General features: G+C 39.4%; 1 protein-coding gene across 1 annotated transcript; it reads left to right on the forward strand.

Annotated features, from left to right (window-relative positions):
* Positions 1-729: 729 nt before the first annotated feature.
* Positions 730-2274, forward strand: LOC146000166 (uncharacterized). Its single transcript, XM_083137507.1, has 2 exons — positions 730-1063; positions 2006-2274. The coding sequence occupies exons 1-2, from the start codon at positions 730-732 to the stop codon at positions 2272-2274; spliced, it is 603 nt and encodes a 200-aa protein (XP_082993633.1).
* The last annotated feature ends 13465 nt before the right edge of the window (positions 2275-15739 follow it).

Consider the following 15739-nt stretch of genomic DNA (forward strand, 5'->3'; position numbering starts at 1 on the left):
TTATGAATATTTGAAATGAACTAAGTGAATTTTCAGAATAGTTCTGAGTGGTGGGTCGAACTTACCTTTTGCAATGCCAATGCACAGAGGGCTATTTCGTTATCCTTACCACTACCAGCCATGATTGCTGTAGTAATTCATGATAAAAGGATGTGGCACTTTACTATACCTAGAAAATGCCTTCATTGCAGGACGACAACATATTCAGTTTGATGGGAGGGGGGGGGGAATCTGAAATGTGTAACCGCACTCACAGCAACTCGAGAGAACACCCCAGTACTATTGATCGTTCGGCGGAGACTTTGATTCCATCTGTAAAGGAAGAGTAATTTACAACAAAGGTTCAAATCTCTGATTTCTAGGAACTTGAGGCAAGAGTAATAACTTCAAGGCAGACGGATTATATGATTTTCGTAATAAACCGGTAAGCAACGAATGGGTGGAAATTTTGGTGTCCTATATTTGCTTCTGAATATTTTCTTCAAAATAGCAAATTTGTTTCCCCACACTGGTTCAGCTCTAATACAAATTTACCGGAAAAGTAAATATATAATTAATTTAGGATAATTTTTAATGGATCAAAATTTTGTTTGAGGGGCATAGTTGCAACTGGTGGGGGAAACTATGGACCCCCTGGCCCCTCCCCTAACGACTTACCTGCTAAAATACGAGACTTCCATTCCCACAGTTTTCTGCAAAACTTCACATTCTTCCGCTTTTCAGACCAACATGGGCAGAATCTCAAATGCCCTTTCACTGGTGCTATTGGTGTGGGATCTCAAAGAAGCCCTTCCCCTGTGCAGGCCAAAGGGAATGGACCAATTCTACCTCCACGGGCTAGGAATGAGGTCCACACTGCCTGTCATCTGGGTATCGGACGTTCACTCAGACCTCCAGTGCATGATGTATGCGGAGAGGATCACCGGCCTTGGCTGCAACGTCATCCGATTGGCCGATTCGGAGATGTTTAGGTGCGAAATCTTGGGTTGTTCCGAGAATGCCAGCAGGAGGACTTTGGTTCAGGATTCTAGCAGCACCTATTACTCCACATACAGGACGCTGCGTAAGTACAATGTTCTCCTTACCAGCTTCTCTTCCATTGTCAGCTCATCTAGCCGGTTCAATGTTCAGTTACTGATACAAGATCTTGCTGTGAGTCTGTAGCCCCGTTTAATTTGCTACACTTTTTGACACAAGAGTCTCATCTAGTTCGCCGCACTTTTTGACTCTCTGTGCACTCTTCCGTCTAGAAGCTCTCGCCACGAAAACAGTCCAGTCAAGGTAACGCCACCCACCTACAGTGTTGCCAATAAGCAACAATTTCAACCTACGAAATCAACCGTATACGTACAACGTGCGAAGTGTCGACTGAGCAGCTTAGAGGTGTGGCAACCTTGGAAGGTCAGGGGTGTGGAGGACGCCAGGGGAAGCTCGGACCTTCACTGGACTGTTTTCGTGGCGAGAGCTATAGTTGGTTACACGGTGCAACACCGACTCGTCTATTTCGTTGATTTGGTGTCATGTAGTGTATTTGGTGTCTGCACCGTTTGCACTACGTCCTGGAACGGTGTACAGTGTGGTGTATGGTCACGTGGTACGTACTAATTAATCAAATGAACGTTTAAAGCAGTAGACAGGCATTTGTTAAATCTTCTGAACTTGAATAAAGCTGTTCGTGTAATTGGTTGAATGTCATTTCCTTGCACCAACCTGACACTGGAATACACCTGCACTACACGTAGAGTCAAAAAGTGCAGCGCACTAGACAGCGCTAAGGTCCGTAGTGGTTCGGATCCCACTTTAAACTGTAGGTGCAGTCCCGATTAGCCTTACTGCGCATAAAGTGGACTTAAAACACCAACTCAATCAGTCAATCAAGTTGCACCAGTCTAATGAAACGGTTTTATGTTTTGAAATGTTAGAACCTAAATATTTGAATGCTTGTACAAGTCGATGGTAAGAAATTATCTATATTTGTGAATAACGTAAATGTTATACTTGACAGCACCCGAGGACTACTTTTGCGTGTCGCAGGTTGGGTTCTACAGGCTGTATAAGGAAGGAAGGAACTTTTATGACGCTCGTGCGATCTGTTTTGAAGACGGGACAGACCTGGCCGACATCGAATCAGCAGAAGAGAACGAGGTGTTGAGGACAACCGTCGCGTCTCAAATCAGTCCACATTCCAAGATGCACACTGGCTACTACCAGTACGACGGTTACGTCTTCATATCTGTTAGAGGTGAGTATCCACAGGCAGAGTCCCCAGCCTAGGGTCAAGTGGCAACCATGGGTCTATGGATTACGATCGAGCGCACGGTATTTGGAGCGCACACAGAAGAGAAGCCTTTTATCGAGCACACGTGAAGGTCACATAACTGAGCCACCCTAGCATATCCAAGGTGCAGGCAAGGAGGAGATTGAAATTTGTAAAGTGGGTTCATTCTTTGCACAGTATTTGTAGTGAGATAGTCGTGGCTCAGAGCGCTTAGTTTTTGTGTAGTTTTTTTTTTTTTTAATGGAAGTAATCACGACTTACAAGAGTAAAGCTAGTCTTCTGTTCGACGGATATCGGAAAACATGTAGGATATGTGCTGCTTTGACGTTCATACCGACAGAAAAAGTGGACGAAGCCTGTCTCGGGTTTATGGAGAGCACAGCGCGCCTCAGAGTCTAAAATTAACAAAATTCCTGGACCATTTTGTGGAGCAGTGGTTGAAGAACTAGAATGTACCAATAAATGTATGGAATGTTTCCGGCCAAAGACACCGGACAAATAAGGCTGGAACACAAGTTCAACAGGATCGTTAGAGCACCGAATCCGAACGTTTACCTACTCCTTCAGAAAATGAAATAAGTAGCGGAAGAGATAAGCGGCAGGAAGAGGAGACGCAAGTACATTGAAACGGACAGCATACAAGCCATTCTTGGAAAATATGCTGAAACACGAACCTGTTTCGCTGTCTGAGAGCTCTATCGTACGTGACTAAGTTTGATTGAAAGCTATTAACCTTATGTGACGAGGCTATTGCCGATTGAAAATATATTATTGTGGAAAGTTTTGACAAGACTGACTGCCGAATTAAAAAGGTATTAATCCTAAAAAATCTGATGAAGCCGTTGCTAATAGACAACAACCTTTAAACCACAATTGCGTATTAGGTTACACATTGTCTAGTCTCAAGTCTGGAAAAAGGTTTGAGAGAAGGTTGACATTTCATCATAAAGGTAGAAACATATGTGTGCGCTCGTTGTACGATCGTTTAAAGGTAATTCAGGAAGGGTGCGGTCGATGTGCAACATACCCTTTGTGCGCTCCATGTACGTGCACTCATCACACAACACCGATCTATGTGCAGATTACATAATACCGGTTTTCGTTTCGACTACCGAAGATGTGCTTAGTTCAAACGGATGAACCAAACACGAACGGAAGAACAGGTCCGTATTTCTCTTATGTGTTATTGTTGATTGCTGATCGATTTTTCTGTTTATGATTTCCGATTGCCAGACATTGTATCATGAAAACTGGTTTCACATACTATATACCTCCTAATCTTATTTTCTGATTTTGATTGTTCTCTGTCTCCGACCCCTGTGGCAGAGTGGTTAGCACATTGCGCTACGACACCAGGGGTCACGGGTTCGAATCCAGGCCTGGATATGGATGTTTGTGAGTGTCCATTCATCAATTTCATCATATCATCACCCATCCCCATCTTCGCAAATTAGCCAAAAGTGGCACAAGAAGCGAAGTAAAATAAAGCAAATCAATCAATCAATCAATTGATTGCACTCTGTCGCTTTTTTTACCTCTTTTGTTAATGGCGACGATGGGAATGAATAATGAACTCGTGGAAATGCGTCAAGAACAGTGATATACCCATGCTTTACCGACGGTTCGAACCTGGAGCCTCTTTATTCCTAGCACGTTACCATAGCCACTTGTGGGGTGTAAGTGGTGACCTTCCACGTAGTACACCCAATTGTCAACCTCACTTCCACGTAGTACACCCTGGACTGCATTTTGCAGACTAACGAGGCTCTGGCGTCTTGACCTATGGCCAATATAACCTTCTGTAGCGCTGTGTGTGTTGTGCTATGTTTTGTCGTTGTGTCCTGAGTGACCCATTACAGCCTCAGCTTTTAACCGAAGTCAGAATGTCTTAATATTTTAGTTACGACACGATTGATTGATTGATTTCTTTTATTTTACTTCGCGGTTTGTGCCTCTTGGCTAATTTGCGAAGATGGGGTTGAGTGATGAAATTGATGAATGGACATTTACAAACAACCCGGGACCCCTGGCGTCGCACCGCGATGTAGTTACGACACGACATTACAGTTATGTTTATTTTAGTTCTGTTAACCTAAGTCAGAATATTTTAGTCTTCCAACGTTACAGTTATGTGGTTTCAAATTCAAAATATTGGAATTGTGTACGGCATTTAACGTTTTGTGGGACGAACTGACCCTTCCTCTGTAATCGGAGTGTGCATTTACGTGTTCCTCCGCCAGGTGTCATCGGGGGTTTCACTTATCACACAACACTTGAGCAACCTTGTGTTCTGACGTCACGGGAGACAGCTTTTTAATTTTAGGCAAAGTGCCTACGTTGTTAGGTTAGGCTAGCTATGTTTACTTCTCTTAGCCTAAATAATATTTTTTATTGTATTGATGCAAAGGAACCTAACCTAACCTCGTAGGCATACCTCGTCTGACGTCAGAACACAATGTAGCACAACTGTTATGCGAAGAGAAAGACCCGTGTCATCGGTCAGTGAGCTAACCGGATTGCTTCTTCCAAATCACCAATGTTGCCAGTACACTAGAAAAACTAACTTCATACATACACACTCATCGTACTGGACCTACAGTTTTTTCATAAACATTTTACATGCTGACCGAACTACAGAAGTACATATGTTTCCAACGGGAATCGAACCTGAAATGCCTTTGTTCGTATTTACGGATTAACGACCTTCTTGTCTTTGTGCATTGGAAAGCCAGGGGGCCTGGATACAAGGCCAGGCAAGTAACATATTTTCGTGTTGACCTGTGTGTACAGTGGCAGCGATTGGGTTCCAAACTGAAGGGGCAAGGTGCCATAACTGGGGGGGGAGGACATTTTAGTTCCCTTTGTAGATAAGGTTTAGCATAGTGCGTGAGCAAAAGCGGCAAAAATTGGGGGGGGTCATAATCGCCGCCACTGTGTGTGTGTATGCTTGTGTGTGCTGAATGCCCATTTACAGCCTCAGCTTTTAATAGGTAAGCAAATTTTATCCTCGGAAACAACAGTTTTAGTTCGTTAAGTAAGTTAATGAATGAATGAAGTTTTAAAAATTGTGTGAGGAAGTTTTTAACAGACATCTTTAATTTTCGTGTTAGGAGCCTGTCCTCAATTTTGTTTTTGTTAAAGGGTTTATCCTCGTATTTTGTGACGGGCACAAATAGCCTATATGATATGCCCATAATATCAATATCAATCAACATCTTGTAAATATACGTATAAGCTTTGTGACTGTAGTACAGTGGGATCCATGAGTATTACAGTGCAAATTGTCCATCACCATGTTCCTGAAGTTTACTTGACCCAATAAGAGCTTCAAGAATTAAAAGAAAACTCAAAACAAGCTGTTGACAACTTCTGCACCCGTATACATAAAAACTTATCGCTTAAAAACACATCGGATGTAAGAGAAAGAAATAATGAAAATAGTCATGGACAATTTGCACGGTAATACTCATGGATCCCACTGTACGTATAATAATCTGGCTTACATTATTACGAAACGGTTCTGGCAGCTCTGTTAGTTTGTACACAGAGTTGTTGCAGTTGATTTCGAATAAGATAAGTTCGAGAAAAGACTGGTATGCTGGTTGTATTTTGAATGGAATTGTGAGAGTTTTGAAGCTTTATCGTGTTATGGTGAGTACAGAATCTTTGTTTACTTGTAAGTTTTCTTTTCTAGACCGATAATGGTGTATTTCCCAAGGTTATTAGAAGTATGTATTTCCTGTCAATATGTTGCCAACACAACTGGTGCATTCATGTAGTTGATGTATTTGTTGTGCTTGTATCAAGCTTCATAGAAACTCAACCAACTATACAAGGCAAACCTTAATATCCCCGATAATTCAGTGCTTTTAATTGGCGGCTGTTACAAGCAAATAAACACGTGAATAATATTCACTTAGTTCGGTACTAATACAAAGCTGGAGATACATTCCAGTGATGATTCAGAGACAGAAGTCATTCAAGTTACATACGTCATTCGTATCACGATTAGAAACCTACAACAGAAATGAATGCGTCTGTCTACACATTTCCGTCACGTGACAGGTATTGGAGCAAGTTCTATCTCGCACAAATTTTCAGGATTAACACAGTCTACATGGTGTGCTGGTGAGCTTTACCCCGCGAGAAAGTGGATCATTTTGGACTGTACATGAAGATTTCTAAATATGAACGTTTTCTATTGTTTAAGCTCGCGGATTCAACTTTTTATAATGCATACACGTCATATTTGAGTACAATGAAATATAGTGAAGAATTCTACACAGGATTATATCATATCACTGCAGCATATAAGAGAAACTCGTTCCTGAAAGAAGTTTGAAGGAATTTATTATCATCGCTCGTTTCTGTTTTCTGGTATGTTTCCCAGGAGATTTTAATAGGAGGGGTCACCGATTTCTGTGGTAGATACTTTACCCTGTTTTATATTACGCAACACAGTAAAACCAAATACACCACACGCATTAGCCGTAAGCTCTCGACTCTGAGAAAACACTGTTTCAGCACGCACTTCTTCCGACGCCAATTCATTGAAGTAAGAATATACTTCAAAAGTAATATTTTACCCTCGGTGCCTGTACTACTGGTACTACGTTTCGAGAGCAACGTTATTCATTTGATTTGATTTGTTTTACTTGTTGGGAAACCTGATGGTAAGAGACCTGTAGGAAGGCCAATACGAAGATGGATGGACAACGTTGAGATGGACCTAAGGGAAATCGGTAGGGATGGAAAAGAGTATATAGATCTTGCTCAAGATAGGGAAAGATGGAAGGCCTGTGTTGCTGCAGCCATGAACCCTCGGGTTTAAGAAGGCTAGAGAGTTAGTTAGTTAGTTGTTTTACTCTTCACTTTTGGCTAATTGCGAAGATGGGAATGAGTGATGATATAATGAAATTGATGAATGGACATTCATAAACATCCATGTCCAGACCGGGATTCGAACCCGGGACCCCTGGCGTCGTATTGCGATATGCTAACCACTAGGGGCCGGCGCGACATTATTTAATAACACTCACGGAACACAAACTATTGCACAACTATCGAACATAATGGCTGTATTACACAGCGCGCTACGACGCCAGCGTTCTCGGGTTCGAATCCCGTCCCGGGCATAGGTTTTGTAAGTTTTCCTTCATGAATTTCATCATATCATCACCCATCCGCATCTTCGCGATTAGCCAAAAGTGGCAGAAAAGCGAAGTAAAATAAATCGAATCAATCAATCAATAAGGGCTGTATTGAATCCTCTCACAACTGTTCTTTGTGGCGTACGAGTATAATTATCTTACACCGCCCTTGTTAGGAAAACGCTGAACTCAAACTGACTTAACTGACTCGCAACGTTCGTGAACGCCTACAACAATGAAGGGTCATTGTGTATATTCAGCCGAATTTGACACCCATAGCTTTACAAAGACACAACTCGGCGAGGTCAACACGGTGGCAAGGAAAAAAACAGACGGAACACAGATGGAAAACGAAAGGGTCATTGTGTGTGAGTGTATAGAGACGTGTTGTTTCCCGTGTTTCTTCGAGAAGCGATAACTCCGGCTGTAGGCGACGGAAATTCATGGGACTTGGACGGTCATGTTCAAAATGTCGTGTCCCATCTTATGATTAACCTCAAAGTGGCGAGTTTTATGCAAACTTCTTGCGCGCAAGAAAAAATACAGAACACGGCGTTTAACTTGCGCGCCGCAGTCTCCTAACTGTACAACGTTGCACTCCTGCCATTGGTTGATCGCCAAGGACATGCTCTCAGTAGTTCCGCCCGATATCGCTTCTAAAAACGTGCGTCGTATAGATATGAGAAATTGGACGAACTCTGGTCATAAGGATACTGACGCGTTCACAGATACCTATGTTTTTGCTTCTGTAACTACGTAGGAAAAAATGCATATTTTAAGATAAACGTGTATATTTCTTGACAATGGTTTTATTTTAGAAGTTTTATTTAGTTACGTGAGTAATATTATATTGTTAAGTGTTGGTTTAATATTGTTAGAATTTACGGTTTGTTTCGAATTTGGTATGGGTGCGTGTGTGCAACTGTGCATACAACGATATTTCATTAAAATAGTGTGACTGCTCCCGCATACAAGGAAGTGTGCGAACATTGGGGCTAAATGTCTGGTTGTTTAGGTTTTATTCATCTTGAAATTCATTTGTTTAGTAAAAACACGCGATCTGTCGATTAAATAAAAATATCTAAATATTCGAGGGCGTACGGTCGGTCACTAACCCTTTTGTTATAATCGGTTTTGTTTTAAATATTTCGTGTGAGCGGGTTGGTGAGGGGTTGCAATAAAAGAGTACTAGAGTAAAAACAGTTGTTTCTAGAATTTTTATATTTTCCTAATCTCTGTTGTTTGAAAAAAAGAAAAAAACAGCCTCCTCGTTTTAACAAACGGCCAGTGATCGAATTGGGCTGGTATGAGCGGTGTAGCATACCGGTAGTAAATTAAGTTGCCAAATAGCATACCGGCAGTAGTATATTTTTAAAATTGACAATTATTTATTGGAAATGATCGCACAAGTAGCTTCGCAATGACCAACAGTGTACTCGCTCATTTTTTTCTTTCTCTCTCTCTTTCTTGCACGTTTGAGTTGTACCGTACAGCACAGAATAAGTATATGAATACCAATTTACCAAAACATGACACGTCCGTCGCTTATATTTCGCAGCTTGTCTTGGGACAGTAGTGAGTGGTTTAATGTCTAATACATTATTAGTTATTACAAATGCGTGGCAGAAATAAAAAAAGGAGCGCAGTTTGTGGTAATAAAAAAGAAAGAATGAGAATCGATGTTTTATTTAAGTAATTGCACACACAAAAAGAATTGCATCAAAAGACAGGTCTGTACATACAAAGTATACCGGCAGTAATTTATGTCCAATTCGGCCACTGCAAACAGCTCGTGTGTGTGTATGTGTTAAATGTAATTTATTAATCGGAAAATCAGTCTACTGTACCGTTTATCACTGATTACAAACGATGATGTAGTTTACAATATAAATATTGAATCACACAATCAGTTTGTTTTTTGGACCTTGTTATGCAATTTTCTATTTCGTTGGGCAGTGTTTAATATTTTATTTGACACATATATGTTGTGATCCATCTTCAAGTAGTGACAATCTGGTAAAGTACGAGTCTAATAGAATGAAAGGCGTGATCTTTTGCGGAAGGCATTCAGATTTCAACCTCTTCCTTGCAGTTATTTGTGGTATTTGAAGAGTGGTTTCGGTATTCTCCTCTGCTTGCCAACATTACCCCTTTGGGAGAAGTAATGTGTACTATCACCTGCTTCAAGGGTAGTTGTTAGAATTTTCCCTGTTGAAAAATTATTCAAATACCAAACTGGCACCCAGGAAGCTGCAGGCTAACGAGGCTCTGGCGTCAGATCCCACAACTATTATAATACTCTGTGAGGATCGTGTTCTGTGTCCTGTTCGTTGTGTGCATTTGTGATTTTTCCCTTCAATAATTTCATCTAATCACCTTGGTCAAAAGTGGCACAAAAGCGATGTAAAAAAAACAACACAAAAAACAAACATAATGTATTTAAGGGGGTTATCTTGACCATCCTCAAGGCTTACCAAGTACCCGTGCGTTCGTTTCGATCTTCAGCCGAGAGATCGGGAGAAGCGTGGCGGGCGACGCTGACGGAGATGCTGACATTTGCGGCCTGTAATGCCCGCTTTATTTTTATGGACATACGCAGACATTTATATAAATATTGCAAAACTAGCACTAACCTGTGTTATAACACGCAAAAGTTCTTCTGCAGGAAGTTCTGCTCTTATATACACAAATAAATACGCTTTAGAACCGATGTTAAGAGCCACAGATAATAAAACATTTTAATCATAGTTTTGACCAGTAACGTCCTGCTTAAGTTTATATCCTTGAAAGAGTTTTGTGTCGACGGGAATCGTTTGGAGGTTTCGAATGTGCAACACTTTATCAAGATTACGCTGCAGACGAAACCGTTAAATGTCAATGGTTTTCGTGAGCTTCCTTGCAATCCGAAATCTCCGAGCTCGAGTTCTTTGTTCCTCCGCGACTAGTTGAAGACAAGAGCTGTGAATATAGTGGCGAGCGGATGTAAACCAAGAGCATGTTAATTTCGTACTGTGCGCAAGAGTGTTATTCTTGATTACTTGCCGTTACTTGTTTGTGTTATTGCAGTGTGTATGTGTGTTGTGTCAGTGAGACGATTGGAATGCCAGCTGCAAGGTTCACGTTAGAACAAAGAATTTGTATGTATGACACTGACGTGAAAACAGACTCGTGGCGAGACGTGTGTAGGCAATTTGTACAAAAATTCCTAGGCGTTTCACCTCCACATAGAGATACGGTTAGACATCTTGTCCTTAAATTACGAGAAACTGGATCGTTAAAGCAAAACTCGATGAAAGTGGTGCAGCGTTAGAACGTTCTCCAAACAAACTTCTACGCCGTGTTTCACAGGAGATGGGCGTGTCAAAATCATCAGCACATACAGCAACTAAGCTACTAAAATTAAAATCGTACTCTTATAACACAGGTTAGTGCTCGTTTTGCAATATTTATATAAATGTCTGCGTATGTCCATAAAAATAAAGCGGGCATTACAGGCCGCAAATGTCGGCATCTCCGTCAGCGCCGCCCGCCACGCTTCTCCCGATCTCTCGGCTGAAGATCGAAATGAACGCACGGTACTTATTAAATGATGAAAATATACGTGTTTAGCATTTGTTGCATAATCGAGGATTATTTATTTTCGCCGAACTTAATGTAAGGCAAGTATTAGACAGGGATCATATGGCTCTGAATGACAGTACCAAAGAAGATTTATGCATACCTCTACTTATAATAAAATATTAATCAGGAAATTTACTTTTCATCAACTGGATCTGACATCCTTGTTTGGCACTCAATTCTTTATCTTTTCAAAATTAATTTCCTTGCCAGGTCAGTTGTTTTTATAGAAATTTGGCGATCTTAACTACACCTAAGGTAGATATAGAATACGTTCTGTTATATCTCTATTCTCATACGGTCTTTTTATCGATTGATTGATTTGTTTGTTGTTTAAAGTACACTTTATGCAGAGATAGGCTAATCGGGACTGGATCTACAGTTTAAAGTGGGATCCGAACCACAATGTGCCTCCACCGGGTATCAAACCCAGGACACTTTGATTACAAGGCAACGACGTTACCACTACGCCATCAGGAAGGGCCCTTTTAGCTAATCATATAATAATAACAATACATGAATTAATTTACATATGAGTAGAGCTATAAATTATATTACCATTTATATTAATTTAGTATTATTTTATTACTGTTATTCGTCCTGAGACATTTGGTTCGGACCCCGCAAAATGTATGGCTTCATATGTGTCCGCAATTACCATAAATTATTGATAATAATAATATTGGCTTCTGCGTAAACCTTTGTAACAAATAGGTTTAGAACTAATTTGTTAGTCGTTTATAAAGAGAACAAGATGGCTGACCGTATCTTTCGCAGGGGAGTTTCTGAGCTGCATAGGCTTTATCAACTGGCAACCTTACGCACCCGCCGAACCTATTCTGACGGATGGCGAGAACTGCGTAGATATGAATCCAGACGGTACTTGGTACGTAAGCAATGTGGACTGGAACCAGCCTTTCGTTTGCGAATATTTCCGAGAACCGTAGAGAAGCCTTCAAGTTGATTTTCCCGTTTAGACGAAAATGCTGATTTTTTTATATTGAATTTCGAACCATGCGTTGTAATGGTGCGCACGCAGAAGAAATAAATGCGTTAATCAACACAAGAAAGGGAATATCATTTCTATTCTTAACAATACATATTGTTTCCAGGGAGGTATATGTTTTTCAAATAATTTTTGGGACACGAATTTGACATAACCATACAATATAATATATATATATATATAGGATATATGTGTAAATTTTGAGCCGATTTTCGTAGCGGAGTGGTTTGCACACCTCGCTACGACGCAAGGAGTCCCGGGTTCGATTCCCGGCCCGGGAATGGATGTTCTTCGTGAATGTCCCTTCATCAATTTCATCGTATCATTATTCATTCTCATCTTCGCAATAGCCAAAAGTGGCATAAAACGAAGTAAAGTAAACCAAATCATTCATTCACAAATCTTTGGAAATATATAGTACCTTATAACCTGTTTGAAACATGGTTAGCACAGCGTGCTACGACGCCAGGAGTTCCGGGTTTGAACCCAGGCATTGAGCATGGATGTTCTTTGTAAGAGTCACTTCATCATCACTCATCCCCGTCTTCGCGATTAGCGGAAAGTGGCATAAAAGCATGGTAGTAGACCAAATCAATGAATCGAACATGAACTTCAAGCAAACTGTCCTTTTTTTCACCCATGGCCACATAAAATTATAATTAAGAAATGAAAATATAAGGCCAGAAGTAAGAATATTCAAAGAAATCCCAAAATTTCATCCGTACGATACATGAATTAAGCGTAAAAGTAACCGCTACTAACACAGGCTTCATTGATGTTTATGATTTCGTGTTCAATATGAGGTACGGATGATAGTGTTCTACTATTGACGTTTATGATTTCGTGTTCAATATGAGGTACCGTTGACAGTGTTCTACTATTGACGTTTATGATTTCGTGTCCAATATGAGGCACCGTTGACAGTGTTCTACTATTGACGTTTATGATTTCGTGTCCAATATGAGGCACCGTTGACAGTGTTTTACTATTGACGTTTATGATTTCGTGTTCAATATGAGGTACCGTTGACAGTGTTCTACTATTGACGTTTATGATTTCGTGTCCAATATGAGGTACCGTTGACAGTGTTCTACTATTGACGTTTATGATTTCGTGTCCAATATGAGGTACCGTTGACAGTGTTCTACTATTGACGTTTATGATTTCGTGTCGAATATGAGGTACCGTTGACAGTGTTCTACTATTGACGTTTATGATTACGTGTCCAATATGAGGTACCGTTGACAGTGTTCTACTACTGACGTTGAAGATTTCGTGTTCAATATGAGGTACCGTTGACAGTGTTCTACTATTGACGTTTATGATTTCGTGTCCAATATGAGGTACCGTTGACAGTGTTCTACTATTGACGTTTATGATTTCGTGTCCAATATGAGGTACCGTTGACAGTGTTCTACTATTGACGTTTATGATTTCGTGTCCAATATGAGGTACCGTTGACAGTGTTCTACTATTGACGTTTATGATTTCGTGTCCAATATGAGGTACCGTTGACAGTGTTCTACTATTGACGTTTATGATTTCGTGTCCAATATGAGGTACCGTTGACAGTGTTCTACTATTGACGTTTATGATTACGTGTCCAATATGAGGTACCGATGACAGTGTTCTACTACCTCTCCTAGATCCAAATCATATGGATGAAAAATTTTGATCACTGTTAAGGTATCGTACGAAGACAGCAGACAATGCTCTAACCCCTGTTGGATCCTACCTAGAGCTACATTGATAAAACTTGCTATGAATTGATCAAGAAGAATGTATGAGAGAGAAATGATTTTTCATCTTAGGCCATTTCTTTGAATAATCACCAATGTCTATTGTTAGTACTGACTTCTGTCTAACCAGTTGTTCGTAGATCTACTGCTCTTCTTAAATAATTAGTGATGTTCCAAAATTGGGCCAGTGTGTCGAGCATAAACGACCATTTTCTCCCATGGAGATGTGTTTAATGCTCATTTCTGCTATTTGAAAGATCATTCGTTCTTGTACTTTTCAAATTAGGATCATTACATGAGATTAAAGCATATTAACTTGTAAATAATAATCTTATAGTAGCGTAGATTACTAACTTCAGTATTCTCTTCGATGTATGCTACATGTGTTCAGAAATCACTTCAGCAAATATTTGCAATTACCGTAACACAAATGTTACAGACCTTCACATTATTTAACAAGAAATATATGTGGCAGACATGTTAACGTAACGCCCTACGACGCCCTACGTCCTGTCCTCGTAACTCGTATAATGATCCTAATTCGTAAAGTACAAGAACTAATGATATTTTAAATAGCAGAATTCTGGATAAGATGGGTGTTTGACCACGTTTGCTCCTACTCTATCAATTCAGCATTCATCCTCATTTTAGAGAAATGTAAGAGACACATCATATAAGCAAGATTGCGATATACGAGAATAAGAAACAACGGGGAACCCTGTTTAACATAGTTCAAAATCTAGTATGAACACAGAAAGGTACAATAAAACATAATTTACAGAAGAAGATTCTTTATTTTTGAAAATAGAGTTGAGGGTATATGCCAACCCATACAAAATAGGCTCAGAGGAACATCTACATAGAAACGAAACAATAATAATTAATGCTTACGTCTTATTTTACACGTTTTTATGCAAATGAGTAGTTACATGTCCCAGAGTTTTAAGTATTTTTTTTTTTTTAAAAGAAAGTGTTATTTACACTTTTGTTAATACTGTCCGCATTTGAATATTATCTTGACTTTTAATAAAAGAAATTACAAAAAATATTTTGCATAAAACCGATGTTGCAATGTGACTGTGTATTCAAAACCGACAAATAACAAGCTATTTTATACATTAAATTAAATATTATGAACACTTTCACTAATGCATGTAATGAACTCTTGCTGCACCAGTACCTGGTATATATGTACACACACACAAGAACGTATCTTAACCATTTGTCAACTTTCAGTTGCTTTGTATATTGTACAGTGGGATCCATGAGTATTACCGTGCAAGTTGTCCATGACTATTTTCATTAATTTGTCTCTTACATCATATGTGTTTTTAAGCGATAGATTTTTATGTATGCTGCTGCAGAAGTTGTCAACAGCTTGTTTTGAATTTTCTTTTAATTCTTGAAGCTCTCATTGCGTCAAATAAAGTGCACGAACATGGTTATGGACAATTATGCACGGTAATACTCATGTATCCCACTGTGCCAAACACTTATTATAACAAAAATAATGTAAAATCATTAGAACTGATAATGTATACATGACACAAAGAACATATATATTATCTGACCTTTATAGCAAACCTTCCACATGCTATTGTACTCATTAATAACTAAACATTAGTTATATAAATATATAAAGGCAGGCATATGATTTCTTGATATTAATTAGTGTTGTGAAATTCAACGTAAATCTGTTTCAAAAGTTTTTGCTCTAGTAAATATCTAAAAGAAAAGAAGTGGATTTTTAAAACCCAATACTTCCGGAAAAATTTGTCAGGCTTGACAAAAGCAAAACATATAGCACATTAGTGCAAGATACCAGTACGTAATGTATGTATTAAAAACATTTTTCAAACACTATTGTACACCTAGTATTTATGTACACTTAGACAAGAATATGGTAATATGAAAAAATGTCGTTAGAAAGTTCAGCAACAATTAAAAT

Source organism: Lepisma saccharinum, chromosome 16 (assembly GCF_977018435.1).
Source record: "Lepisma saccharinum chromosome 16, izLepSacc3.1, whole genome shotgun sequence".
Taxonomy (NCBI): domain Eukaryota; kingdom Metazoa; phylum Arthropoda; class Insecta; order Zygentoma; family Lepismatidae; genus Lepisma; species Lepisma saccharinum.